Source organism: Balearica regulorum, chromosome 1 (genome assembly GCF_011004875.1).
Source record: "Balearica regulorum gibbericeps isolate bBalReg1 chromosome 1, bBalReg1.pri, whole genome shotgun sequence".
Classification (NCBI taxonomy): domain Eukaryota; kingdom Metazoa; phylum Chordata; class Aves; order Gruiformes; family Gruidae; genus Balearica; species Balearica regulorum.
In genome coordinates this window covers 134,660,224-134,687,724 of record NC_046184.1, presented here as the reverse complement: position 1 = coordinate 134,687,724, position 27,501 = coordinate 134,660,224, and the positions used below count along the sequence as shown (strand labels likewise).

General features: G+C 44.0%; 1 protein-coding gene and 1 long non-coding RNA gene across 2 annotated transcripts in view; both read right to left on the bottom strand.

Annotated features, from left to right (window-relative positions):
- LOC142605230 (uncharacterized) overlaps window positions 1–27,501 on the bottom strand; it is a 168,101-nt gene that overhangs the window by 47,589 nt on the left and 93,011 nt on the right. The window lies entirely within an intron of this gene.
- Window positions 154–26,812, bottom strand: ACE2 (angiotensin converting enzyme 2). The gene is made up of 18 exons (XM_075742934.1): window positions 26,481–26,812; window positions 23,330–23,488; window positions 21,337–21,430; window positions 20,597–20,740; window positions 19,130–19,242; window positions 18,481–18,589; window positions 17,658–17,755; window positions 15,953–16,122; window positions 14,669–14,895; window positions 13,695–13,839; window positions 12,026–12,124; window positions 11,277–11,399; window positions 9,490–9,662; window positions 8,446–8,504; window positions 4,206–4,306; window positions 3,101–3,217; window positions 1,640–1,834; window positions 154–1,018 (listed from the first exon to the last, which is right to left on the bottom strand). Exons 1-18 carry the CDS (start codon window positions 26,661–26,663, stop codon window positions 907–909), a joined length of 2,421 nt encoding a protein of 806 aa, XP_075599049.1. The 5' UTR covers window positions 26,664–26,812; the 3' UTR covers window positions 154–906.

Genomic DNA, 27,501 nt, shown 5'->3' with positions numbered 1-27,501 from the left:
TCTTTTTCAGATGCAACCTGAGCCTCCCAAGCCTCAACCTACTGCACCCTGTATGTAACAGTGCAATTAGTATTTGTAGTATGCAGTCAGTATCTGTACAGTGGAGGCAATTGCTAAGGTACCGGGGGAAAAAAAAACCAAACCAACAACATCTTTGACCTTTTAGTATTAAGGAAGTTTATTCCATTTTTAGATGACAACATAACACAGAGACTTTTTTTTTTTTTTTTTTTTTTTTTTGAGGGAGCATGGGCTATTTGGTCTCTACAATACTTATCAAGGAAACGGTTAGAAAAATAACTTATGTTACAACCTCCTAACAAAGTTCCAGTGCTTGTTAGTATTCATCCAGTATCCATTTTGTATTGATACAGATTTCCTGAAGGTGCAAAAATTGCAGTTATTTCGTATCAAATTGAGTTCCTCATCACAAAGGTTCTTCTAGTGGTCAAGTTTTTTTTCTCACTGTCTATTAGATATGCTTTTGAGGTGTCCGTCTGGAAAGATCAAGATGTTCCTCATGGGCATTAAGAATACATGAGTTATTCTTATGTCTGTCTTGATCTCTATATACAAATGTATACTTCCAAGCTTTTGTATCTCAATCCAGAGAAATGAGAAGAAGAGAAGTTGGATGCAGCACACTTATGAAAAGCAGCACAAATAGTGTTTCATATTATGCACATAATTCATAAAAAAGCCACAGAAAGTATATATATTCAATTTTTGCATGTTTTTAGTTACCACATAAACAGCAGATTCAGTTGCAGTTCTCTATGAACCAGTGGATTAATGGTCAACCCAAAGGCATTGTGTTTGATGACATCCAGTGTTTTGGGCATTGCTAGGCACGATTGTTAAAAGTGAAATGAAAAAACCCAGAAACCCTTAGTGTACCCACATCTTCTAGAATGATGTTTGTATCTCTTCAGATGGCTCAAAACCCATGTTGCTTTTTCCCTCTTCATCATAGGGGTTCACCTGTTCGCCATTTGAAGCATTCCTTTCTCTCGCTCTCCTGTAATGAAAATTCATTTTATATTAGAACCCCCCATTCTGTTCAAGTCTTCTGGATCCCCAGAATCCCCTACTGTAAATAATACTGAGTTTAACTGGGAATATTAAATTAATGGGGAATTGTGTTGGTTTTATGGGGAACTACAGCAAACCTACTACCTTCTTAGAAACTCCAGTAATGGAGAGACATAGAAAACCAACCCGGCTATATTACTGTTAATGCCATAATATTTAAGGAAAATTACATTACTGGACAGCCTCCAACAAGATTATTGAGAACTGCAGGTGCTGATGAATGTGGGCAACTGCTGTTGGAGAAGACACTGAGTTCCCAGCAGGCCACTCCATCCACCTTGCAGCAGGGTTGGCAGAAGCCCGGCCCTGTGGCCACAGTGTCCAGCTGCCTTGGTTAAACTGCTGATGACAGGGAAATTACACTAAGCTGTCAAAGCTGCCGTGAACTGAAGGGTCAGGAGCTGAACTTTTAGCTGTCACTGTTGATGGGAGGGGGATAACAAGCTTTAATTCCTTAAGTTGCTTCAGTTAGATTTGGCAGCTTGATGATTCAATCATCGTGATGTCTCCCAGTGGTCATGATCATTGTATTAAAAATAATACTCACTTTCTGCGATCTCTCTGCCCAGTGATGATCAAGACAATAACTCCAATGACAACCAGGCTAATGACCACCCCAAATATAATTAACCAGATGGTGACTGGTGGTTCATAAGGTGTGGCCAGAGTTGGAAGTATGCCCACAAACTCCAGTGAGTTGTCATCCAGTCTGAAAGCCTCATTGATTCGTCCCCGAGACATCCTGCCATCAAGAGCAAATTCAAAGACTTTCATACATTTATTGGAAGGAAATAAGCAATTTTCAGCTGTTTTATAAATCTCCCATGTATCAAGCTTCCCCTGAACTTCTCAGTTGAAAAGGCTGCACAGAAGGTACTGCTAAACCCATATTCTTCTGGCATGGGGTGGTGAGTGACAACCACAGTAACTTAATCCCTTAACCTGTTGCAGCTTCACTGACGTGTTCAGACACTGTATGAACTCTTAAACTCAGTCTTGACATTTATCAAAAAGAGGCAAACAGCCTTCTGATCTCCCTCTCTATTTGCATTTTGCCCCTCATTCTCTTTACCCTAAGTTTCTTGGCTATCCATAAGTTTCTTGGATATGTGACAGAAAACCACAGCTTTGCCATCTTCTTACCTGTTTCCCTCCTACAGGTAGTTTTTGATAGTTTTGATTCTTGTGTTTTTCACTGCCCTGAATGCCCTTTCCCTGGTGTATTTTCTGTGCCTTGTTTTTCCCTGAACTTCTACTTCTGCTATTGAGTGCTAACTGGACAGTGACTTTCATGGCCATATGCTTCTCCCTTGGTTCACCAACTCATCTCACTGCTTTTTCAACCCCATCTCTTGTTGCTACTGCTTTTAGATTTGTGCCCTCTTCATTTCCCACTGTACATTAACTGTGACCATCTGCAGAGTTGCAGCTGTACTTATCATTTTTACAGCAATGACTTACAGTGGTGTCATACTGTGTTATAAAAGAGCTCTTCATTGACCCATAAGCGGGAACTGGCTCCTGCTCTGACCTCTTTTCTGCATAATCAAATACATCTGGCTGTCTTTCTAATACATCATTACTCTGAAGTCCTCACTAACAATAATTCTTGCACTGAATTTTCACTAATGAGAGGAAGAAAACATGTGTGCATGCACACACCATTACTGTGCTTCTATTTCAGAATAGAAGATATTTCCTGTTAAAGTTCGAGCAATGATATTTTCTGGCAAGGTATGATGCAATTAGGTTTGTTATGGCAGTTTTACAAGCCCCCTGAAGCATTTTACATTGGCTGTTATCCAAGACACCATCAGACAGATGGACTGTTTTCTTTCTGTCATAACAGTTTACTCTCATCCCACTGTTTCCATGCTTACTGCAGAACTGACTTTCTTATCACCCCTTCTGCCTCAGCCGACTAGAGCACTGCTTTCCCTTCCACCCTTTCATCTGGTTCTTTCTTGGGTTTTTTGGTTTCTTTGTTTTCCAGAGAGCAAAATCTCACCTGATGGCAGTCTCCACTTCAGTTTTGGGCACAATATCACTGATATTACCTGGCATGCTGACAGCAAGGTAGAAGGAGATTCTTTGTGTCAGTTCCTCGACATGAATGTCTGTAATCCTGAATGAGAAACAGAAGAGAGAAAGGGTTTTTTAACTGTTGAGATGACAGCTTTAAATTTGGGCAAGTGAACAGTTGTGTTTGATCAGCAATGCCAGGGGATTAGCTTATGTTGAGTGAATGCTTCCTAGTGACCTCAACTGGGAAGTGAAATCAATTTTCCTGACAAAACTTCTTCTTGTATGTGCTAATTCATAACTTTAGATGGAGAGAGTCTACCCCTTACCTAAGACAATCCTTGGCGTACTTTTCCAAAGCACATAATTAGCTGCAGAATAGAGAGTGTTTGAGGTAGGTCTCAAGAATGAGGTAAGGTATGAAGTATCAAGTGAAAAAAAAAAAAATTCTTCTTCCTTATATTCTGATGGGAGTACATCCTGGATATTACATGACTGATGTTCTATAAAGTAATATCAAATAGCTTAAAGTAGATCACTTCTGAAAATTTTTGCAGGGACCTAATAAAAAGGGTTGTTTTTCTTACCAAAATAAATTTCAGATGATAGATTTTATGTTCATAAGTGAACCTAGATAAGATTAGTAAATCTGCACAGAATTCTAGTGCTTTGTAATCAACAAGTTTATCTTTCCTTAGCCCAAAACCTCTTGGATATTCAGTATCATACGCATACTTTGTTAGAAATTTTTATTTCTAATCAATGTATCTTCCCTGATATTCCCATATAGGTGTTGGCAAAAATTCTCAAGGCTCGCTTCCACCAGTGATAAAACATGGGAGACAAAGCCTTGTGCCTCCACTGGAGCTACCTAACTTTAGCATGTTACTCCTAAACTTCAGATTGCTGAGTGAAGAGAAACAACAGCATGTAACCAAGCTGGCATCTTGCCCTTTACAGCCAGCTGATGTTTGACATTGTTTGCTATCACTTTACATTTGACAGAAGGCACAATTAATTCCACCAATTCATGCCGCTAGCGAACCAGAAGCAATATAGACATAGCCAGCATAATTAAGCAAGCCACTCACTGGAAATTAACTTCCTGCTGCTTCACCTCTGCAAAGTATTTTCTCATAGCATAGGCGATGGATGACTTGAACAAGAAGAGCTCGCTTTCATTCCATTCATACTGCAAAAACAGCACAAGAGAAATTCATCAGAGATGGCAAGTTTTCTGACACTAAGAAATCACTCTAAAAAGAAATAGCAATTGTAATGCTTGGCATGCACTTCAGTATTATTTATTTGTGCCATGATAGCACTTCAGGAACGTACTCAAATCTTTTAGCTCTGTTAATCTGGGCGCTCTGCAGGAGAATAACCAAGCAGGCATCCCCGCTGCCAGACACTGCATTGTGCTGTCCCTCTGCAATTTCTGGTACCTTTACATGGGGCTGCTGACGATGCTGCAGTCCCAGACCATCTCCCTGCCTTACAGGGAGCAAAGGCAGCAGGAGCAACATTATTCCTACTAAATATTGTGCATTCTGCTTGAAATCTAAAGATTTCATAATTTAGATCTTCTTTTAATCACATAATTTTATTTGCAGACCTGCTCTTTTAAGGAGGAGAAACTTTAGGGTGGGGTTGTTGTGTGAAGGTGTCTCATTTATTTGCTTGATGAGCTGGGATTTTTTGGAGGGGTTGTTTTGTTTCGGATAAAAACCTCTTTGCATTAGAATTCTACAGCAGGCATATATTTGTTGGTTTTTGCTGGAGAATAGATAGGTGATATAAAAAAATGCACTGCCTGTGTGCAGACTCCTCCTGACCTGCCTTATGAGTCCAAAGTTATTTGCACTGGAAGTCAAAAACAGCTTCTCCAGGGCAGAAACCAAGAGCTGTACAGGGGGCAAAAACCACCTGATAATGCAGCCCGGTCTGTTGTGCAACACCGCGTGCGCACTAAGGGAAAATTCCCATTTGAACTCTGTGGCAATTTTTTTTTATCCCCCGATGACCTAGATTTGATTGCGTTTATGGTACCTGAGCAGGAATGCCTATAAACGCTGCCAGTGACAGTTTTACGCAGCTCCTGACTTTCTCGAGTATCATTTGGGAAGGTGCGGTGGAACGCACCTCTGTTGTAACAGGCTTTATAAAACCCAGCCACATTTTTCAACCCTGTCCTCCTCTTGACACTGATATAAAACGAAGCCCGAGAAATACAAGGGGGCAGAGCAGCCCCCAGCCCGATCCCGGCGGCGTGCGGATCCCGGGGCTGTGCCGGCTCTGGCTGTTCCCCCTACCCAGGGTTGAAGCTGCGAGTCACCTCTGCCTTGGCAAATGCCCCCAGCTTTCTCCTGCCTGCTGGGCAGCAGGCAAAGCCCCTCGCTGAAACACACCTCCGTGTTACCGCTGCTGTCTCCGGCAGCTGGCAGTGTTCACCCTCACAGCCTACGATGCTGTTGTGCGGGGGTTCTCAATTTTTCATTTATCCACAATGTTCTTAGGCTCTGCAGTGCTGCTTTTTTTTTTTTTTTTTTTTTTTTTAAACCAGGAGCTAATTGAGCTTGATTCCTCTACTGCTGCTTTCCGTACTTAGCATCTTAGCTTTTTAATCATTTATTTGTTTCCATGACGTACAGTTTGTCTTTTTAAGTCTAATGTATTTTAATTGCCACTGTGCCTTTTAAATGCCTTTATGAATACCATTACTGGCTGTGTGGATGGGAAGTACCTGGCTGGCTTCTGATCTGTATTTGAGTAATGACTACCCACATGCCTTCCCTAGGCATCTCAGAAACCTACCTTGGTGCTTGCTGTTTGTTACAGAGGCTGCTTTGCTTTCAGAGCGAAATTAGCTTTGCCAAGCGCCTCTGCTCTATTATAGCATGTTCCCTCCAAGATCCCACGTGTGACTTGAAAGACAGTGTAAGTACGGCCTCTGATTCAAAAAAGGATTTCCCATTGTAAAATACCAGCCTGCAGGCTGACAGCTCTCCATTCCCTAATGCCGTCTTGTGTGCCAGCCTTTTACAGTGTAATCACATGTACGACATTGACCCAGTGGGGAATCTTGAATTAATGTTTGAAGATGGGCCCCATTTTCAAGTGGTGGTCAGGGGACTGAAGCTCCTGGAACTCTTTATTTTAAATAAGACAGACCCCAAGTGATTCAGCGGGGGTCTTGTAGCAGTTTCCCTTGGGAGGGCACTTCCATAAAGCCCCAGCTGAAGCAAAGCTGTGGGTGTTTCAGCCTCATCAGCTACACTGGTGACCCAGCGATGCTATGGCTGCAGCTTTCATCTCATCAGCCTGAAAACAATTAGCAGAGTAATTGCAGCATCACATGCTCCAGCACAGCTGGAGTAAGCCCATCCGTGAGTGTGGGTGCTTAATTTGCCAGAACTTTGGGCTATTGAAACTTCCCTGCTGGTTACAGCCAGGCTATGTAGCTGAGAGGTGCAGGACTGCCTGTGTGGGCTGCAGCTACCCCCTCCCCCCCGGTGAAGCTCTCCCTCTGCAGAACAGGGGAGGGGGTCGTTCCCTTTCTGCTCTATCCAATGCTAAAAAGCAGAAATACAAAAAGATTTGCTGGCATACCCAGAACACTTTCTACTGTCCTAATGGTGCAAGGAAGCTCGAAATACACCTGAAACAAACAGTTGCACTGGGTTCCCGGCTTCCATGCGCTGTGAGCCGCATAAAGCAGCCAAAACATATTGCTCTGTGTAGCTGGGCTGAGATTCCTGCCCGAGGTTCTCCCTGCCTTTTCGCTATGCCAGTTCACGCATGTACCATCACCCGCTGCTGGCATACCAGCCTTCAGAGTCATGTCCCTGGGAACTGAGTGTAAGGGAAATTCGTGGGGAGGTAGAAAGCTACTGAATAGAAAAGGTCTCTTGCAAGTTGGTGATGTGGACTGGTTTTGAGAGGAAAATGCATATCTGGCTCTTCAGAGCTTAGGAACCTACTGTCCATACAATAATTCAAATTAAGTAATCTGAATGAGATTGTTTTACAGCTGCTCAATTGCACAACAAAAGACTATGATGGCAAAAGGCAGGCATAAAAATGGTATTAAGCTAAACATTAACCATAATGACTAATAAATGTGTTGTAATATGGAACCTTTTCATGCTGTTGGTATCAGTTTTGAATTGTATCTAACTCGACTCAGCGGTCTAAGAAGCAATAAAACTCCAATGGGGCTTGCATGTGAGAGAGTGATAGAAGTGAGAGCATCAATTCAGATGAAAAATGAGCCCACAGTATTGTGTCCTTGCTAGTCCAATAGGCTCTGATGCTCAGGTCTAAATGACCTGCCTGATGACATACTCATTCTTGGAAAATTACTAATGTTCTGCAAGGTGAAAATGGCTATTAAGAGGAATGAAGTGTCTGCACTTCAGCCTTCTACACTGCCTCTGTGAGATTAGCATAGGCACAGCTGGAATAAGCAGCAAATTTTCAGCTGGGTGTCTGCATTAAGCAGATGGGCTAAACCAGTGCTCTGTTTCAAATCTTAAAAGCTGTCTTTGTCTCTGATGAGTTTTTTCAGTTGCTGTAATACATTTTATTGGACCGGCTGGTATAATTGGGGAAAGCAGACATACTCTTGGAAGTGAAAGCCCTTCTCCTCTGAAACAGAAGCAGCTGCGCTGCCCCCCACAATTTGAATAACAAAGCTGTCTGCATAAGGGTTGGAGGGCAGGAAGGCAGCTGAATATATCAGGGCCTGGAAAAATTACAGCAACAGGCAAACAAAAATCTACAAAGGAATGCTGTCAGCAGAGTTTCAGTGTGAAACCAAGAGAATTTAAGAACAGAGGGTGAGATTCAACCCCTCCACTTTAGCCCCACATTTAAATGTGAAGTAGCTACTCTAATAACAACTTCTGAAGGCAGCCACCATAGACATGATGATGGAAATTAGGAGAACCATGTGGGTAGAGGCTTTATTTAGACACATCAGCATAGCTAGGAAAAATATAGCTGCTTTCAGGTACACAGGTGCCCCTATGCTAGCCCTCCGGGCCTGTCCCATAGCATGATTGGTAGCTCCACAGAATAACTCAACTCATGTAGATGAGATGTCTTAAAATGAGTGGGCTCACTCCCTGGAGAGGTCCCTCCAGTAATGTAGAGAGAGTCTTAACCACACACTTGGATGAGACACCTTTTATGTGATAACCCTTCACCTGAGCCAATGCCACTCTTCATACACAAAATCAGCTACACTCTCTCTTACTTTCTGAGAGCCATTAGCATGATATCTCTGTTGCCCAAACAATACAAAGAGTGTCACAGTGCAAACATACTTACCGCCTGGTCCCCCAGTGCTGATTTCAGGCTGATGCGCACTTTGATGGCATGTTCAATATCTGGTTTAAAAAGAAACAAGGTCCATGTCAGAGCTGCAGCAACAGAAAGTCAGTCCCTAGGAAATGCTGGGATGGCTACAGTTTCCTTACAGGTTCCCCATCTCCTGCTGGCCAGCTTGGTGCGATTGATCTTATTTCCCTTCAGGCACCTCTACTGCAAACATCCATATCTGAGCTGTCAGTCACCCATATCTGGCTTTACAGTAGAGAGAAAGAGTGAGCACATCTAGAGTATAGTCCTCTGGTCTTCTTTAGACATCTCCCAAAGGAAAAGCCTCTTTTCCTCCATGGAGAATGAGCAGCTCAGATGCAGATGTTGGTGTCCGGCTAGGTGAATCCCACCATTAGAGACTGGCACGGTACTGTAAGAGTTACGGGGCTTTCCAGTACTGACAGTGATTACGTGGATATAACCTGCGTGGTTCAACACTCAATGTCACCACAGTAGGCTGAAAAATGCATTTTCCAATGGTATCCTCCTTTTACTCCCCTGCAGATCCCTTCTTTGACTAGCACATGACAGCAAACAAACTAGTAGTAATTCTTCTGCATTAGTTTGCCCCTACACCCCCAGTTCAGGGTCCTGTGGCTGCCAGGACCAGTGGCTCCCAGCCCTGCAGAACAGGCGCACCGCTCTCAGGCAAGTGCCACATGAGTCCAAGCTTCTTCCCTCTGCACAGCCATCCCACATTCTTACTGCTGCTGCTGCTATGAAAAAAAAAAAAAAAAAAAAAAAAAGGAAACTCCATATCTGAAAACTGGGTGAGGCTGTGACAAACCCCATGAGTGCTGACTCCTCCAGCTTTGGCCATGAGAAGGCCCGTCTATCTTCCTATGAGTAAAACTTACTGCTTGGTGTATATTTCTCTTAACCCTGCTTTGCTAGGGAGAGGAGCCTTCAAAAGCTACAAGAGACAGGGACTTTGCTGGCCAAGGGCTGTGAGGACTAACAAGTGTCCTTAATTCACCCACATGCCATACGTACATGGAGCCCAGCCTGTTTTCCAACCAATGTATCTGCCAGAATTGTTTTTTTGCAGCCAGTTATATAGAGGTTCGAAGTAGTGGAGCAAGGGCGCCGCATCCATGTATTTCTGTCCTGTTGCGCTTTCCAGTGCTTCAGTCCAGGGCTTGGATCTGCCTAATTCAAGCAATGTTCTGTGTATGTGGAAGGAGAGGTAATATATGTTATCGCCATGTTCCATCTAGACATCTAGCAAAACAATCTGCGATTGGTATCAAAGTTTTCTTTTTTGCTTCTGAATTCCCTCCTTCCTCCCATCATTCCTACTAATAAAAATAAATTATTTTCTCATTAAAAGACAATTAAACCTTTGTTCCTTTGCTGATATAAATTTAGTTAACATGTCAAAATAAACTGAGTAGATATATGCTAAATTTTCAAGATAAGTCAATTCTTGGCACAATCTCATTGACTCCAGAAGCTTTCAAGGATGAATTACACAGATTCACAGATTCACAAGTTCACAGAATGGCAGGGGTTGGAAGGGACCTCTGGAGATCATCTAGTCCAACCCCCCTGCTAGAGCAAGATCACCTAGAGCAGGTTGCACAGGACCATGTCCAGGTGGGTTTTGAATATCTCCAGAGAAGGAGACTCCACAACCTCTCTGAGCAGCCTGTTCCAGTGCTCGGTCACCCCCACAGTGAAGAAGTTTTTCCTCATGTTCAGATGGAACTTCCTGTGTTCCAGTTTGTGCCCATTTCCCCTTGTCCTGTCACTGCCCACCACTGAAAAGAGTCTGGCCCTTCCTCTAGACTCGCACCCTTTAGATATTTATTAGTATTGATAAGATCTCTCCATTTTCTCTTCTCCAAGCTCAACAGCCCCAGCTCTCTCAGCCTTTCCTCATATGAGAGATGCTCCACTACCCTGATCATCCTCACAGCCCTCCGCTGGGCGCTCTCCAGTAGTTCCCTGTCTTTCCTGAACTGGGGAGCCCAGAACTGGACACAATATTCCAGATGTGGCCTCACCAGGGCAGAGTAGAGGGCGATGATAACCTCCCTCAACCTGCTGGCCACGCTCTTCTGAATGCACCCCAGGGTACCATTGGCCTTCTTGGCCACGCGGGCACACTGCTGGCTCAGGGTTAACTTCTTGTCCACCAGGACTCCTAGGTCCTTCTCTGCAGTGCTGCTTCCCAGCAGGTCAACCCCTAACCTGTACTGGTGCTTGGGGTTAGTCCTCCCTAGATGCAGGACCCTACACTTGCCCTTGTCGAACTTCATTAGGTTCCCTCCACCCAACTCCCTAGTCTGTCAAGATCTTGCTGAATGGCGGCGCAGCCTTCTGGTGTGTCAGCCAGTTTTCTATCATCAGCAGCAAACTTGTCCCCTCATCCAGGTCATTGATGAATATGTTGAATAAGACCAGACCAAGCACTGACCCTTGGGGCACATCACTAGATATAGACTTCCAACTAGACTCTGCACCGCTTATCATAACCCTCTGGGCTCTGCTGTTCAGCTAGTTCTCTACCTATCTCACTGTCCATTCATCTAACCCACACTTCCTAAGCTTGCAAATGAGGATATTATGAGAGACGATGTCAAAAGCCTTGCTGAAGTCAAGGTAGACAACATACACTGCTCTTCCCTCATCCACCCAGCCAGTCATGCCATCACAGAAGGCTTCAGATGTGGCTTCACCAAGATTTCTCCTTGGTGAATCTATGTTGACAACTCCTGACAACCTTCTCCTCCATTAGGCTTTGTTATTTATTATGTTTGAGAAATTTGATTTCTTACCTCAAATTCTGACCAGCTGCTTTGGAGTTGGTAATGTCACATGTGTGAAGAGGTCCAGTATGGTTAGCTGCCTTGCAAAGTGCCTCCTGAAACTGGAACTGATAGATGGTCCGGGTGTAATATCTAAAGGAAGGGCAAGGAGAAGGAAGGCACACGTTTTGTTAGTCATTTGGCAAGGAAATCCCCAAGCCTTTGGCATTTGGAAAGCTCTGCCGTGTCAGCCGGTGCTGCACTAATGCAGATTTAACAAAATGCCAAGATCAAATGCAGCAGAAGAGCCCCAAATCTGTCTGCTGGCACATAAATCAGGAGCAAGTAAGGTTTTTAAGGCACAACTCTCTGCTCCAGCTGAGCCCTCTAAAACGAGGCAGCTGGGACATGGAGGGACGTCCAAAGTTAGTTGCTTCAGGGATGCATGTGCATGGCCCAAGTGACAGTGGTGTGGGGCACACTGTCTCCCCAAGAGGCAAGAACCTCATACAGATGTGCTCCTGCTGGTTTGATGGCAGCACAAAGCTTCTCTGGTCAACGAGAAGCTCAGCAGCCCCCTGGATGCTCAGAGATTGCTATGGAGCAGCCCTTGATGTCCACAGAAAAACTTCCACTCAAATCAGTGACCTTCAGTCAGGACTTTAAACAAAATAACACTTTTGTCCTGAGACTCTCCAGTAGATGTTTTAGGTAGTCAGGGCTTGTTCTGTACCCAAAATGTAAGCCATGAATTAAACACTGAGCAAGGATGGAGCTACCTTATGAATGAGTAATCATTGGCCACATGAAACAGCACTGCAGGGTCACAATAGGTTTCATCATGAGGGACAGGTTCAACAACACCAACTATTTCTCTCCTGGGGATGAAGGAAAAACACAGGATTTCCATTAATAGATAATAAGGAAAAATAATCTGACCCTGCTCTTCCTCTGTATTGTCTGACACGTATGGGCATCTCTCTTACTTCCAAACACAGAAAGTATATACAGCTCCCAGTAACCCCAAAAGACTACCTGGACACCACAGAGAAAAAGCTGCTTTGAAACTGATGGTGTAAGGAAGGGATTTGTATGATAGCAGGGTTTTCAGGGAGTAATTAGTAGTGTGAAATAATCTACAAGACATGAGCTTCACATGCACCTCATGCCCTGGCCCATCCCTTAGTAAGGGCATGCAGAGATTGGGCATGCAGACCCAAAAGGTATATGGCCTGCTATGCCACCGGACTGGAGATGAGGTTTCTCTTTATTTTCCTCTCCTGAGAGCATGTTTCCTGAGCAGCACTATGGAAACAAACCCCTGCCCTAATTTCTGAAAACGGTAATAAGCTTACACAGAAATATTTTCCATAAACCTATATTTCAAGGTCTTGTTCCAGGAGAGAGCTTTGCAGTGCCACTACAACAGATGTGATAAGCTTCCCTGAACAATTTGTCATTCTCTGTTTCTCTGGCATCTCTGCTACTTTTGAATAAATCGAAGCTGACTGTTTTTTACAGTGGGTCAGGAGGCTTGCTTATATCAAGTTTTATTATAGATTTTCTTGCTGATGGAAGCTCACTGTTTGTGTTCGTGTTAGAGTGTAGACTCCATTTTCAGTGTGGGGCTTGTTTAGTTTCTTTGTATTTTTCTGCCCCCACGTTAACCACCCCAGGAAACGACAGGCTCCAGTCTGAATCAAACTGCTTTTAATCCTGAGCTCCAAGGAGCTGAAAATAGATTGGCTGGTGGGGATAATCTGAAAAGGCACCTCTGGATGTCACTTGCCAAGGGAACTGTATTTTCTTGACTGAGAAAGGTGGTATCTTAATACATAAGAGAGGAACACTCAGTCTGGAGTCTTTCAGACAATTTGCCTCCAAAACCACTCTAGAATGAGGAAGAAATGCAAAGCGGAGAAGTGTGCACAGGCTGGCAATGTATGATGAACTTCATACTCCTCAGGCTGGCAAGTATGCTAACACATGTTTCTCAGGCTGGCAAGTATGATGAACTTCACTTTCCACTTGTCATTAAGAAGGTGGGGAGCACACCAGAGTGTATGCCCCATGAGACTGTACTTAAGCTACAAAGATGTCTTGGGGCATGCATGAGAGGGACAGCAATGTGGATCCTGGGATCTGGAACATCTCATGCAAAGCCCATGGGCTGTCTTTTTCAGAGAAGCTGACATTAGAAATGAGGAGAAAGTCTGCCAAGAGGCAGAGTAAACTACCCAGGGCTGAACACAGTGCTAATGGGGATACGAGGCTTGTGAGACCTTGTCTGCACCATGTTGGGTGTTTCTACCTGGCACTCTACTAGGCTTTGTAGAAAGACACATCCTGCACTATGGGGGGCACAGGCACTTCAGTATGTTGAGTAACTAGGAAGGAATGGTTTTACAGGATCATATGCAAAAGATCCTCCTTGTTTCTCAAACTTACTTCATCTCCCACCACCGCTTCGTCCATTCCTGCTTTGTAATCTCACCCCTAAAAACCATCCACCTCCACTTCTCCAGCATGTACGTAAAAGGCATTGTTCCAACAATTGTTAGTGCTTGTTTGAGCAGAAAGTTGATTTCAGTTTCTGAAGAGAGAAGTAGTTAAGGTAATGGTTATGGTAGCAATTAGTATCTGATTAGACAGCTAAAGTTGCTTCCTTTTACAGCTAATATTTACATCTGGCTTGAATTACAGATTTTCACTAAGGAAAAAGTGGAAGGAAGAATACTACTGAAAAAACCATCATAAATACTTAAATACATGAGAAACACATAATACTTAAGTATTGCATACAGTTTTGTCTCTCTTTTGACTGCTTAAATAACCTAACCCTTTGGCATTTACATGACATTATCCTCTACTGAAAACCTCCCCAGGCTCTGGGGAATTTTGAGCTGAGGACTTTGGTACATCTCCATCCTTAAAAGGTAATACTCAGAGAAGCCAGACAAACTGCACTGTAATGAGGACCTGCCTACGTTATCCACTCAATATACACTTAAATGGGAGATGTAAATCTCAAGGCTTCAGTTTCATTTGAACTGCTAAATACATACCTTGGTAGAGATATGTACAGATTCATGCAACAGAAATTGAAAAGACTGTTAGAGGCTCATCCAAATGAACTATGAAGATTTTGGGATGAGTTGTTCAGGACTGAAGGTAATGAAGTGCTAGCTATCTGTTTCTAAATTGTTTAGCGGCTTTATAAAGTAGTATTCCTTGCTTCATGATGTGATTTGGGAAAAAAAAATAGTATTTTTGGTAAGTTGGTGGGGTAGGATTTTCAGAAGCCTCTCAGTTGCTCACTCAGCTTGCAGACACGATCTTCTGCTGCAAAGTAAGGCCTGAAAGTGTTTTCACTTAAATATATAATATTTATTATAATATATAATATTTATGCATTTATTTACCTTCATCCTCTTGGAACGTTGGCTCTAGCAGGTCAAGAGATTTCAAGTGCTGAGGAGTGGCTGCAGAAAGTGACATAATTTCACCTACTGCTTCATGGAAGCCCTCGTTGGCACCACCTCTTAGCAGGTAGGGCTGCGCAGAGTACGCCATGTCATACTCGATGTGTCCCATCTCGTGGTGTGCGGTCAGGAAGTCATCCATGGTTACTTTGGTGCACATCTTGATCCTGCATGCCAGGGCAAAGTATTTGTGGTTAGAGAGACAGTGGCCCAGCCAGCTGCTGCCCGAGCCCTGCCCACCACAAACGTGGGGCAAAGCAGCCTCCAGAGCTTGCAAACACCCCTCGCCCCTCATAAAATCTGGGCGGACACATCCTAGCATGGGGCGCAGTTCCTCCTGCAAGAGCGAAGCTTGGAGGGGAACTCAGCAAAAAACTTTCAGCCACCTTGAAATTGAGCTGTGAGTAAGAGAAAATTGCCATTTTGTGAGAAGCAGCTGCTCTCTGAAATTTAGCGATAAACTCACTGTGTGTGTTGGAATGAGTACCCACCATCACATTTAGGCAGACAGTAGTGTAAAAAACCCTGTGTGTCAGTGACTCCTACTACTTCATCCTCATGTAGGTACTATTTATTAAAAGGATTTCTTCCAAATAGGCTTTCCTTTCACCTTCCCCAGACTGTCGAGGTGTGAGGTGTGAGGCTGGCAGTATGCACTAAGGCTCTGCTGGGGACCAGCCTCTTTCCCCAGGTAATTGCGGGGACTGCAAGAGGGGACGGAATTTTCCCCAGGAGACTTCATTGTATGGGAACTTGCTGTCCCTCTCCTTTCCCAAATATGGAAGAGAGTGATGGATTTTCATCAGCCTGGATATATCTGCTAAAGATAGACAGCAGGCTCTCAGGAGCTACCCAGGGACCCTGTGCCATTGCTGCAGAACATGCAGGTGTCCATAAATGTCACTGGTATCCACAAGCACCCACATTTCTGCTTATTCCTTAAGCCCTAGAACACAGTCATTATTTCTCTAATTCATGCAAGTAATAGTCACTCCTCTACTTAAATTTGAGAGAGTAGTCCTTAGGTCTTCACAGAAAAAGTTACACAGAAAGGTTTACAGTCCCACAGAATCCATGCTCTCTTGTCTTCCTTTCCCCTCCAATCAGCCAGAAAAGAATAATAAATAAGGAAACATTATCATTTAAACAGGTATGGTGCACCTTTAGTGAAAATACGAACATTCTAGGAGACAGTACTAAAAGGGGTCATAGTAATTGCAGTACCTGTAGTCATTTTTCCCCAGATCCCATGCTGTAGGATGGCACACAACCTTCCTGTTGTCAGTCGGCTCTGTAAGCATGGAATTATTCCAGAAGCCCTCAGTCATTTTGTCAAGGCCAATGGAGGTGAAGAAAGCCTCAGCGGCTTGGAATATTTTCATTGCATCCCATTTCTGAAAGAGACAACACCACCATTAACCGCTGCTTCTGCACGGAGCCTGTTCCCAATGGCTGGCTTAACACAGGGCAGATGACTTCATATTTGTCTCCCAGTGACTTCAGATCAGCACCTGACTTTCTGAGAGTAAGACAGTAGCGTCTGCCTTCGGCACTTCTGTAAACTCTGCTGGGAACTGGAATTAAGTGTTTTCCCTGCAAACAAAATAGGTTTCTGCACTCAGAGGTTCAACAGATAGCACCTGACCCAGACCAGAGAAGCGCTCAATAAAAGATAAGGTAGTGAAGATAAAAAAGGCATTCCTGTCAGTAGCATGTCAGATCTGGGATCAGACCCTTCAGCCACTTCAGCTGGGGACAACTCATTTGAGGGAGTGGAGCCGCACTCCCAGCAGATGAGCATGAGAGGAGATCTCAGCCAGAACCATAAAACCTGGCAAATGTATCTAGAGGAGTTGCTTATTAGATTTTAACTGCGTGTTAATGTACAGAATGTTTTTGTCATTCAGTAGTTTTATTATTCTGCATAGCAGGAGCTCTGCATTTACTGGACTGAGTTTTCTCAGAGATTTAGGTGGCAGACAGCTCAGTTGGATGAAAACCCTAAACTGGGCACATCCACCAGCAAGGGTGAGTCCAGCCTTTGCCCCAAGGCTCTGTGAGTAATGCCTCCCTCCTCACGATGTTACTTCAATATACACAAATTTATGACTACTAGGGAGTCAGTACTGTAAAAGAGAGGTGAGATTAATGCAGACTTGTGCAAACCACTTATGAATCAAATTTAGCTATTCCTTCTCTTGCCAGCATAACATTTGCATGGAGTACTCCTTATGAGAGGAGGGTAGATTTCAGGTGAATAATCACATTTCAGAAATCAAATTACACCAATTACCTTTTATTTTGTAAAAGGAGTGAAGCTTAGGCAAGACTATAGAGAGCCATCTCCACCCATGTTCTCAGTCTGGTAAAGGTGCTGCCATGGCTGTTAGCACTACAGATCTCAAACACAGACCTCATGGTGTTATGCAGTTATCAAAAGGTAACAGGCAGCCTTGCAGTTTCCTAGCTGTATCCAAATAAACAAGACTGGCAACAAAAAACAAACAAACAAACAAAAAAACCCAAACAAAAAAAAACGAACCCACCCTGCGATATACAAACTATTTGATTATGGTAATGGCTGGCAAAGGCCATATTTGATACCAGCCAATTCCATGAGTCCTGAAATATTTATATGTACAGAATATATCTCCTAATGGATAAGTGTCTCTGCAGAAAATAGACTTGGAGCCAAGATTAAGCCATTCAAAGGGGGTGGAGAAGAAAGAGAGGAGAACAGCTAAGGGAAAAGGTACAGTGGGAATTGCATGAACACTTTAAGGTGAAGAGCAAAAAAGGATGCAGAAAGCAATGCTTTGCTGGTGGTGTGTCTGCCTTAGGGCAGCTATGGTTTTCTAGGGAGCAGCTGACATGGTATGTGATTTTTATACCATCTAGATTTTGCATACTGCATAAAGGCATGTCTTACCTTTTGAACCATTGCAGAAGTTACATCAATGTTTGGTTTGGCTGGATAGGGAACGGTCAAGGCATACAGATTTGTCCAAAATCTACCCCACATATCACCTTCAAAAACGAGAGAAACATAAGTACTTTAAATGATTGATTATGTATTGTTCAAAAGTGCCATACAGTTCTATAAATTGTGCAGTGTCAGAAACAGGGACTCCTATACATCTAAACAGCTCTGATCCAGATGTGGAGGGGAGCAGTTCTGGGGAGTCATGCACAGGTCAAACTCAGATCAAAGATCCTTTCATTCCCCAAGATCAGCTATTCTTGCACAATACAGTTTCAGGACTGATCACCTTGCTAAAGGTCTATTCACAACTGAACATCCATGTTGTTAGTCCATGTGATTGCTGCTACTGTGTTCGTGTACATTACAGTTACAGCAGCTTGATGTTCCATGCTTGAAAAGCAAAGTCATGAAATGTGGGAGCTTAGGATAAGATTTTAAAGGAAAAACAAGTTTCTCAAACTCTCATTTCTAAGGAAGAAAAGTGCTGCAAAGAGAAGGGAAATGTCCCAGCCCAGTGCTGGAGTTCTGAGCTGGGTGCCACCAGCTCTGGCAAGGATGAGGACACCTGCCTTCCCTACCTGCCTCTGCTGCTAAGCACCTGTGTCATCTCTGCCAAGGACTTCTCCATTTCTCCTCTCCCCTTCTCTTATCTGTAACCTGTTTGTTAATATCCTGATTAAACAGGCAGATTACTCTGTTCCCATGTGCCTTGAAGGTGACTGTCCTATGTACAAAGTCAGGCTTGCACAACACGGCCACGTTGACATACCCAGCAAGTGAGCAGGGAGGCATCCCGTGGAGCTGATGAGATCGGGGCCATAGAACTGCTCCAGCCGGTGCCTCACATAGGCATGCAGCTGCTGATACAGAGGTTTTATCTGGAGGCAGAGGAGGAGAAGGAAAGAAATCATTTTGTCTTTGCTCTATGCCACTCATCCCTCCTAAACAGAGAGCCTTGAAGGTGTTAAATTCTCCTGGTGGGTAAGTGCACCCCAAACCTGCAGTGAGCTTTGCTCCCTGCCTCAGGACTCAAGTGATGAGTCCAGATCCTAGTGCCAGAAGTCTTGCTCAGGTACAAGGGAGGGAGCACTGCTAACCTAAGAAGTAGAGTATTAAGGATGCCATCTACTCCATGGGAAACATACCTCTCCCCACGGGCCCTACCTGGAGGAGAGACATGGATCTGCAGAGCTCCCTCTTTCCCAGCCTTTGGCACAGTGCAGCCTGAGGGGACCAAACTGGTCCTAGAATGGCTGCAGAGGTAAAAATGTCATGTATGTCTCCCAATGTCTGTTAACCCCATGTAGACTGAGATTAGCCATTTCAGAGCAGGTCTTGTCTTCGCAACATCAGCATGTGAGCCCACCATCACAAAACACAACCCTGTGGCCCAGGTCAGAGCTTTTTCCTGTCTCTACCTGCTCAAATGTCTTCTCTACATCTTCAACCAGCTGGTCACGGTTGTATTTGTATTCTTCTGGATAGTCTGCTTCATAATTTGCTCTCCAGTAATCTCCATAGTCAGAATAATCTGTAAAGCACAGATGCATCACGTGAGGATACCACAGATGGCACTGCTCTGGTCTGCAGGAGCAGTGCAGCTCCCTGCTGATCCCATGCAGACCTGCAGCCTTTCCCCCAGACCAAAGAAGCAAAGCATGAGATGCTGCGGGTCTAGGGAGGAGGAAAGTGCTCCCACGAGGCTCTATCCCATAAATGTGCAGGTACGGGAGATTTCCAAGAAATGCAGAAATTACAGTCATGGTTATCTGCTAATTAGGGTCATTCCAGCTGGAGACAGAGATCAAAGGAAATCACCACTCCTGACTGGGGCTCCTGCAGCTATGAGGGAGGGCAGCCTCTGCTCAGGCTGGATAGTAAGGGGTTCTCACAGAAGGTATAAGCTGGTGAACATTGAATAAACCATCAGGGCAGGTGTAGACATGAGGACTGAAACTTAGCTCCCAGTTCCACTAAGTCTTCCAGTTCAATGAGCTCCATCAAGCCTGGAGTAGAAATGTTGCACAGCTGAGGTCTCTTCCTTAGTGGTATGGAGGAAAGTCATAATGACCATTTCTTAATGTTTCATTCTTCTGTCTAACTATTTGGACTATAATGACTGTAATGACTATAATTCCTGGTGCCTAGCTCCAGCTTGACAATTTTCACAAAACAAGGAGTATAGGAAAGCAGGTGATACAGCTGCGGTTTGGCCAAGAGACAGATGATGTAGCTACTTTAGAAGCTATTTTAGAAGACCCCCAAAGAAAATTAGCAGCCACCTGACATTGTTCCTTGAAAAGACAGTTCCCTATGATTTGTGTGGAGATCTCTGACTGGAAGCACACTTCCTTTAGCACAAAATCCTCTTTAAGCACCTGGCTGCATCTGCTGGCCCAGGCCTACCAAATGTGGTCATTCTGGTTAGGGCATAATGCTTATAAAGGTACCACTGCTTGTGGCTGGTGCACGAAGGTCAAGGCAGGTAGAAAAGAAGAGACGTCACCAAGACTCAACAGCACTCAGAAATTGTTTAAATTGAGTGCGCTTGCCAATAAATCACAAGTAGTGCAGTTCTGGGTAAGGTAGTATGTAATGAAGGGCACTGATACATTATGGCATTTGGGAAAGGCCCCAACAAAGACATCCCCCTTTTGTTCCAGGCTGGTGACAGACCTCTGATCTGCTGAATGGCACCTGTCTGCATTGCCTCTCACTTTGTAAAATGTACACCAAGAGCAAATTATGTTCAAAGTGCTGCTCATCGATGTGTAAAAAAGTATGGGGTTTGAATTTCTGTGCAAATTGTGCAAGACTGCAGTATGCTTGTTAATTTCAGGAAGCCAGAAAAAAAGAAAGAAAAAAAAAAAAAAGTTGTGACTTACTATTAAGCTTTGCAATCTCATTTTTAAGTTCAACATACTCTTCATATAACGGTCTCATCATCCTGCCAACATTAGCTCTCCAGCCTTCCCAGGCCCACAGTCTCTCATCATAATCTGTGCTGTTAGCCATAATAATGTCCAGACCTGTTAGAACAAAAAAAAAATAAGTACTAGGCCTTGAAAAAGCAAACAAATAAGCCAAAGCAAAAGAAATTTCATGAACTATGAAGAAAACACTTTGTGTTTGATATACTGAAATTTTCCATTACTTTATTGCATCCTTTTCTTATTTAAGGTTTTCCCCTTCTCTTTAAGAGACACAGAGCAGATCATGAGCCCCTTAAACGCCCTCTCTGCATTACCCTTCCTTTAAGTTGGTAGTGTTCTTGGGATTGACCTCAATGCAACGTTGAGTCCAACAAGACTTTGATGACAGGAGGAAAAAATTAGCTTTCTACGATGTAGGCAAACCCCAGGTGACGGGCAGGCTGTCACACAAGCTGAGCAGCCCTCTCCAAATTTTATCTATTACAAGTAGGAGACAGTATGTCTCGTGGGCAGCAGGCCCACTGGAGGTTGCTGAACTGCCAGGTGCAATTAAATTATGACTAAGCTTTAGATAGCAGGATATATTTATTGAAACTACAGCCTGCTCTCTTCAGTCAGGAGCCACCCTTGGGCTTTTTCTTTTTGAACCCTTGGAGTAAAGGACAGAGTAGGGGCAGTGGTTAGTACCGTACCTGGCTCCAGCACCAAACACTCAGACGGTTGGGTGGGTTTACAGACGGTCCCGGTGCTGTAGATGGTACTCATTGTATTTAGCACAGTGCTCAGCTGCAAGTTAGATGCAAGATAGCCCATTAGAAACCTACTCTGTGCAAAATAACAGCCAATTATGCTAATTCCTTAAGAGCTCGACTCAACATCACCCACCAGCTTAACACTTAAGCATATGTTTAAGCTCAGTAGAGATTAATGAAAGAATTTGCCTGAATGCATTACTGAACCAGGACCTAGCTGGAAAAGACAGATAATCTCCCAAATATATGACGTAATCTACAGATCCATAATATCCAGTCAAACAGAGCTCTGGATTTAATGAGCAAAGACTGTCATGAGAGAGCTATCAATATACAGCAGCAATAAAACAATAAAGTTTAGCAATGCGCTTCCATAAGTGTGGACCCACTTAAACTTTCCAGGTAGGTCATGGTTTTGCATGGCAGCAAAAAGGGCCCCTTCTGCAGCTGCTGCCAGGCTGACCATTACTTCTGGTTTTTAACATCGCATCACACTAATTGCATAGAACTGCTTATACTCCATTACAGAGAAGTTACGTCTCATGTCTTGGGTCAGCTGAAGGCCAAATGCATCCGAAATCATTCAGCTCTATCTTGGAAGCTATGCTATATAGCTCTGGTTTTATTTTGGTTTTTACGTTTTCAGGTTTTCATACCTCAAGAACATGCACCACTTTTAGCTTTTCCTTTAGGACTATGTTATTTCTCATTTAAAGCTTTAAATCAGAACTATGTAGAGCTGTCAGTGGGAGGGGTAGTTAATGACTAGCTCTAACTTTATCTCTGTCAGCCTTAAAATAAGTGGGCACCCAGGGAAATTTTTGTATCCGTGAAGAATATTTAAATATTCCAATGGAATCCCATCAGACTGTACAAAAAGTCACTTTTCAAGCAAGAATCAACAATTTCAGCCCCAAAGGTCATTTATCTAGGAAACTGCAAGTGTCTAAACAGTGAGGATACTGAAGAAAATACCTCCTCAACAGCAACAGCATTACCATCAGTGCACTGCTGTGCTCCAAAATAAATATAAGTTTGTATGAACTGTCAGAATTCCCACCAAGGTAATCTGTCTTTCCAGAAACACATCTCATTTGGATCAGTTCGCTGCTTTTCTTGCACAGTGCTTAACATTTCTGATCATAGCAGAAACATCTCAGGATGCCTCTATAATCAGAACGGTAGGATCCCCTAACTCAATGCTATGTTTCAATTTGATCTTCAGCAAAAGGAAACTAATTTAACCCTCAAGTGTTTGGTTATAAATCCCTTTTAAGTCTGCATAGCTGTTCACTCCAATTCCACATATGGCCGTTATCCATATACGTGCCTTGCACATGAACTTGTCAGTGGAAATGTCAAATCTCATTATGAATCTTGCCGAATCTTGCTGGCCTTCAGCAGCTTTCTGTGGAAGGAGATCATCGACCCTCCCCGATTTTAGGCATCCCAGGGTGCCTGCTGCATAGAATCATCCCTTCTTTTTCACAGTTTGATAATGCGACATGTGCAGAGAAAGAAAGACTTCCTCCACCTCCACCTTTTTGACTAATTGAACGTCCCTTCACCCATTTCCTTCTGCTCATTGCCCTAGGTCTGGACTTATCCAAGCACTTACCACAGGTTCTCTTTTCCTCTTATGACTAATCCGGCCATTTGTGCAAGGGCAACTCTGAGGCGTGTGTATGTTTGGAAGTCATTGCATGGATTACATGGAAAAACTGCTGACCTGAATGGGAACCAGCTTCCTAAGCCAGGTCACCCCTCCAGTCCTGTACTGCTGGAACACCTTGTACAGGTACACTCTCCATACTGATGCTGGGAGGGAGCATCATCCCGAGACAAGCAGGGTGGCTTGTGCCCTCACTCGAGGGTGTTGTGGGAAGCAGCTCAACTCACCCGAGAAAAATTAGCAAATTATTCAGCAACTTACTCTGTTATATTTTTCCGGTGACAGCACAGATGATCCTCTGTCCTGCAGAGACTGGATCTGGAGCCTGGTGAGAGCATCCTGGATGCTGGCTAATGGGAAGCTGCTGGCATTCCTGGAGGCCTCGTCATAAAACGCGGACCACTTGGCGTCCGCCTCATTCTGAAAGAGGTTCACACAAACTTTGAATTACTATTCCAAAACAGTGCAGCAGCCCGAGGTACTCAGTGGGCGAAAATATGACTTCTGAGGAGAACTTCATTTGTGGAGACCACCCATGAATTGTGGGTTGAGCACTTGCACTGCACAGTAAAATGGCTGGAGAACTTTTTGGCTGTGTTTTATTCACACATCCAGATAACCATTTTCTTTGGAAACAGCAAAAAGCAGGACTGTCTCCTCACACTATGCTTGTTATAATTGATCCAGCATCACCCTACTACTGTTCCCTACTACTCTAAATCACCACGTATTCTTCCCTTAGTGCTTTTCTTCACCCATCTGTGCCTAACAGAAACCAGATACAAGCCAAGGCACAAGCGGTCTGTGACCTAGATGTCATTCCCCATTTCTGCTTCAGTAGCAGTGCCAAACAGCAGCCAAGATATTGACATTGAGTCTTTTCATTATGCAAATATCACTTTCTCCTGAAGTTTTGGTAAATAAGGGATTATACGTGGCCATAGGAGGCTCCAAACAGGTGCCTAAATTGGGTGTGCAAAACCTCAATGTTCAAAACATTGAACATTGAGATTGCTTTTACCACTGCTGCAATTACATGCCACGACACTTCAAACTCCCAAATTTCAGTGCACAAAGTAGCACCATAAGAAAATTATTTGGATTTGGGACTGTCTTTTACTCACCTTTTTTATTGTGTTTGTACATAGTTTAGCACATCAGCACCCATCCCAAATAGCAACAGGAACAGTACTAATTAACCTGGGTCCTTGGGGCAGTTTAATTAATTGTGCTCACGCCAGAGCTTCCCAGGTTGTAACACCCATCCCTCCTCGCTGAGGCATCAGGAAACACAAATGTCATATGGTGCCTGAATTGCTCTTTCAGGCACGCTTCACCCCAGTGAGGCCAACGCATTTGCCAGGGCTGTGCCCAGGTTGCGATGGACCTGCCGTACCCTCTTAGGCTCTGGTGGAGCGAGGCGGTGGCAGATGGAAGCCTTTGGCAGACCCATCCCTGCATCTCCCCCTGCCCATGTGGCCCCTCATCACGAAGAATCTTTCCAAACTGTCCCTTTCATGGGCACAGAGCAAACAGCCTATCACTGCCCAGCAGCTTGTAAAGCTCCATGGGCAAGAGCACGATAAGCACCCAGAGGAAGAGCATCACTCTGTAAATCTGTTTCTGAACTCCTTGTCCTGAGCAGGCATGGAGAGGTGCCTTAGGAGCGGCGGGGCAGAAGAGGGGGGTCTTTGGCTACAAAGGCTAGGGGAAAGAAGTTCGCTTGCTGTCTGATTTTTTCCCAATTAGAGGAACTGGTTGATAAGTCAGAGGAATAGTTATGGGCTTTGTGGGCCAATTTAGAAGGAAAATGGATGGGAAGGAGCCAGAAGGGACAATATTCATTAACTCTGCTCCGCCAGCAGAAAGGGAGGAGGGGAAGCAGTGGGTTTATTACCAATGCTACTGAAGAGATCGAGTGAGAGAAAACATTCTCTCTGAGCACTGGACTAATTGGTTCTTATTGCTGGTATCTCCTCATGTATTTTATTATCATCTCATTAATGCTGAAAGTACTATATGGGGCTTTCATTTTACATGTTTGGAAACATTACAGTTTAAGTACCTGGTGCCTCGGAAAACATTCCAGATATTGAGAATGATTAGTCATTAGGATATCTTCCAGCAACCAGTCTCCTTGCTTTAATTAAGAAATACGGTAATTAAGCCATGTTTTAATTAAGCTATAAGACCACAAAATGGAAGACTTAAACCATTAAGCAAAAGTAGATGTAGGATGTTCAGCTTCATTTTTATGCTCCGAATTGTTTTTCTCTAAAGCTCGGGTTAACTTTAAAATACACACAGCTACAAAATTCAAGGTGTTTCTGTTCATTTTGAAAGGCTCCAAGGTTACGAGATGCTAGGCTGAGGCATGGCAGTATCAGTAACCAGCCAGATCATGGCTGACTGCTCTTGATAAACATGGTACTTGCCTAGAGACCCTGTTGGCTGGGACAGCTAGAGGTTGGTGTTGAGAAGCAGGAATTGTGTTGCAAGACAGCGTAAATACAAATGCTGTGGTCCTTCCTGCAGATAGAAATTGACTTTCAAACCAACATACTACAAACTCCACTGCTGGCATTTGGAAATCCATGATCTCACTTCATTTTTCCCAGTTTGATACCTCCAGACAGTCTACCAACAGCCCTGACTATGAGAAGAGTGATGGGGAGAGCGGGGGGCGGGGAAGGTCCCCACTGTCTAAAGGGTGTGGACCACTATATAAAACCATCAGCAAACATTTAATAGAATGCTTACATTCAGAAACTGTTTGCATATTCAGTGAGAAGTAAACAATTTCAGCAACAGAGAAGAAGGAGCGTTGTCCGTGTCAGTAAAAAGTCCAGTGTTAGTTCAGTCTTACAAAAAGCGTGAGATCTCACACTCACGTGGGCCCAAGATTCGAATCCCGTTCCCTCACGCCACAGGGTGGGCAGCACCTAGCCCGGGCCCTGGGAGAAGACCCTCCCCTCCGGGAGGAAAGGAGCCCTGCACAGAAACGCCGCGCCATGAGGTACTGGCGGTGGTGGACCCCAAGCAGAAGCAGGTGTCTCTCACCATCCAGCTCAGGTTTTGGGTCTGAACATGCAGCGCTCCCTCGCCTTTTTCCTCCGCTCAGCAGGGGGACTCGAGGTGATGGCTGGGGACAAGTCCAGCCTCTGGCCATCCCCAAGCAGTGCGAGGGCAGCCCAGGCACCAACCCTAGGCTGTAGAGGCTGGCAGTGGCCCAGGCATCTCCAGTGAGGCATTGCTACATGAAAACAAGCCCCTCCACCCTCCTGAAACTAAACCACAGCTACCAAAGAAGTAGCACCCAAATTTCAGCGAACCTTGGTGGAATTAAAATAAACCCGAAAGCAGCTGTCAGATTCCTAAAACAACAGTAAAACCCACAGGATGGAGCACTTACCATTTTCCTGGCAGTCTCCTCGGTGATGTTGGTGTTGTAGTTCCAAGAGGCAAGTGAGCTCTCATAGCTGATATCTTCTGCCCTCCTGTTAAAATCTTCTAGGAACATCTGGGCTTGTTGTGTGACATCCTGAGGGGTCACGACAGCACTCAGACCACAGAGAAGCCAGACGTGGACCAACATATTCGTGTCCGGGCTGAGAACCTCCCAACAAAGTAGGTTTCCTCAGGTAAGCTTCTCAGGCTCCGTCTCATCAGCCTTCAAGCATGGCTAGCGTGAAGAAAAAAGGCTGAATCCACTTTGCCGGGCCTTTTATAGGTTTTATCCATTGTAGGAGAGAAAGGAAAAAGTTTTTTATAAAAAGCCAAATAAACAAATGTCAATGATTAACTTTGGAAAAACATAATTACTCCTGCCATTTTATGGCCTTCTTATAAAAGGCTTTTACTTTTGGTTAATGTTTCCCAAATGTGCTGTCAATGATACAGCTGGACACTTTATCTATAGCCTGCCCGTGTCTTTGGTAGCTCAGAATCTGTGAATCCTTTAACAGGTTGGCGATAAGCTGTAAAAATATTTAGAAACTTCACTGAAACTCCAAGCCACAAACCTTAACTCCCAGGCAGGAAGAAATCCCAGTCAGCCTGACATAGGGTACCTGGTTGGGTGTTCAGGCCCGTGTTTTAAAAGGCTCTGCAAAGCCTGAGAGATTTGGACAATACACCTCATTTTCAAAGCAAATCGGGGCATATAAAACCTGATTTTTAAATGTGTTCACTGAACTATCAAAAAGTAGCAAGAGACTTCGTGGGATCACAGCATTTTGCGTAGAGAACTAATCTGAACTATAAATCAACTGGATTTAAGTACTAAGGTGACTAAGACTACTAGGATGACTCCAACTTAATATCTAAATACTTTTGCTAATCTAGCTAGGAACCTAGCACTTACTGCAAATCAATGGGAAAATCAATGCATGAATTAGTTCTGGAAATGCAGCTTGGGTTGAGTGTTATCGATC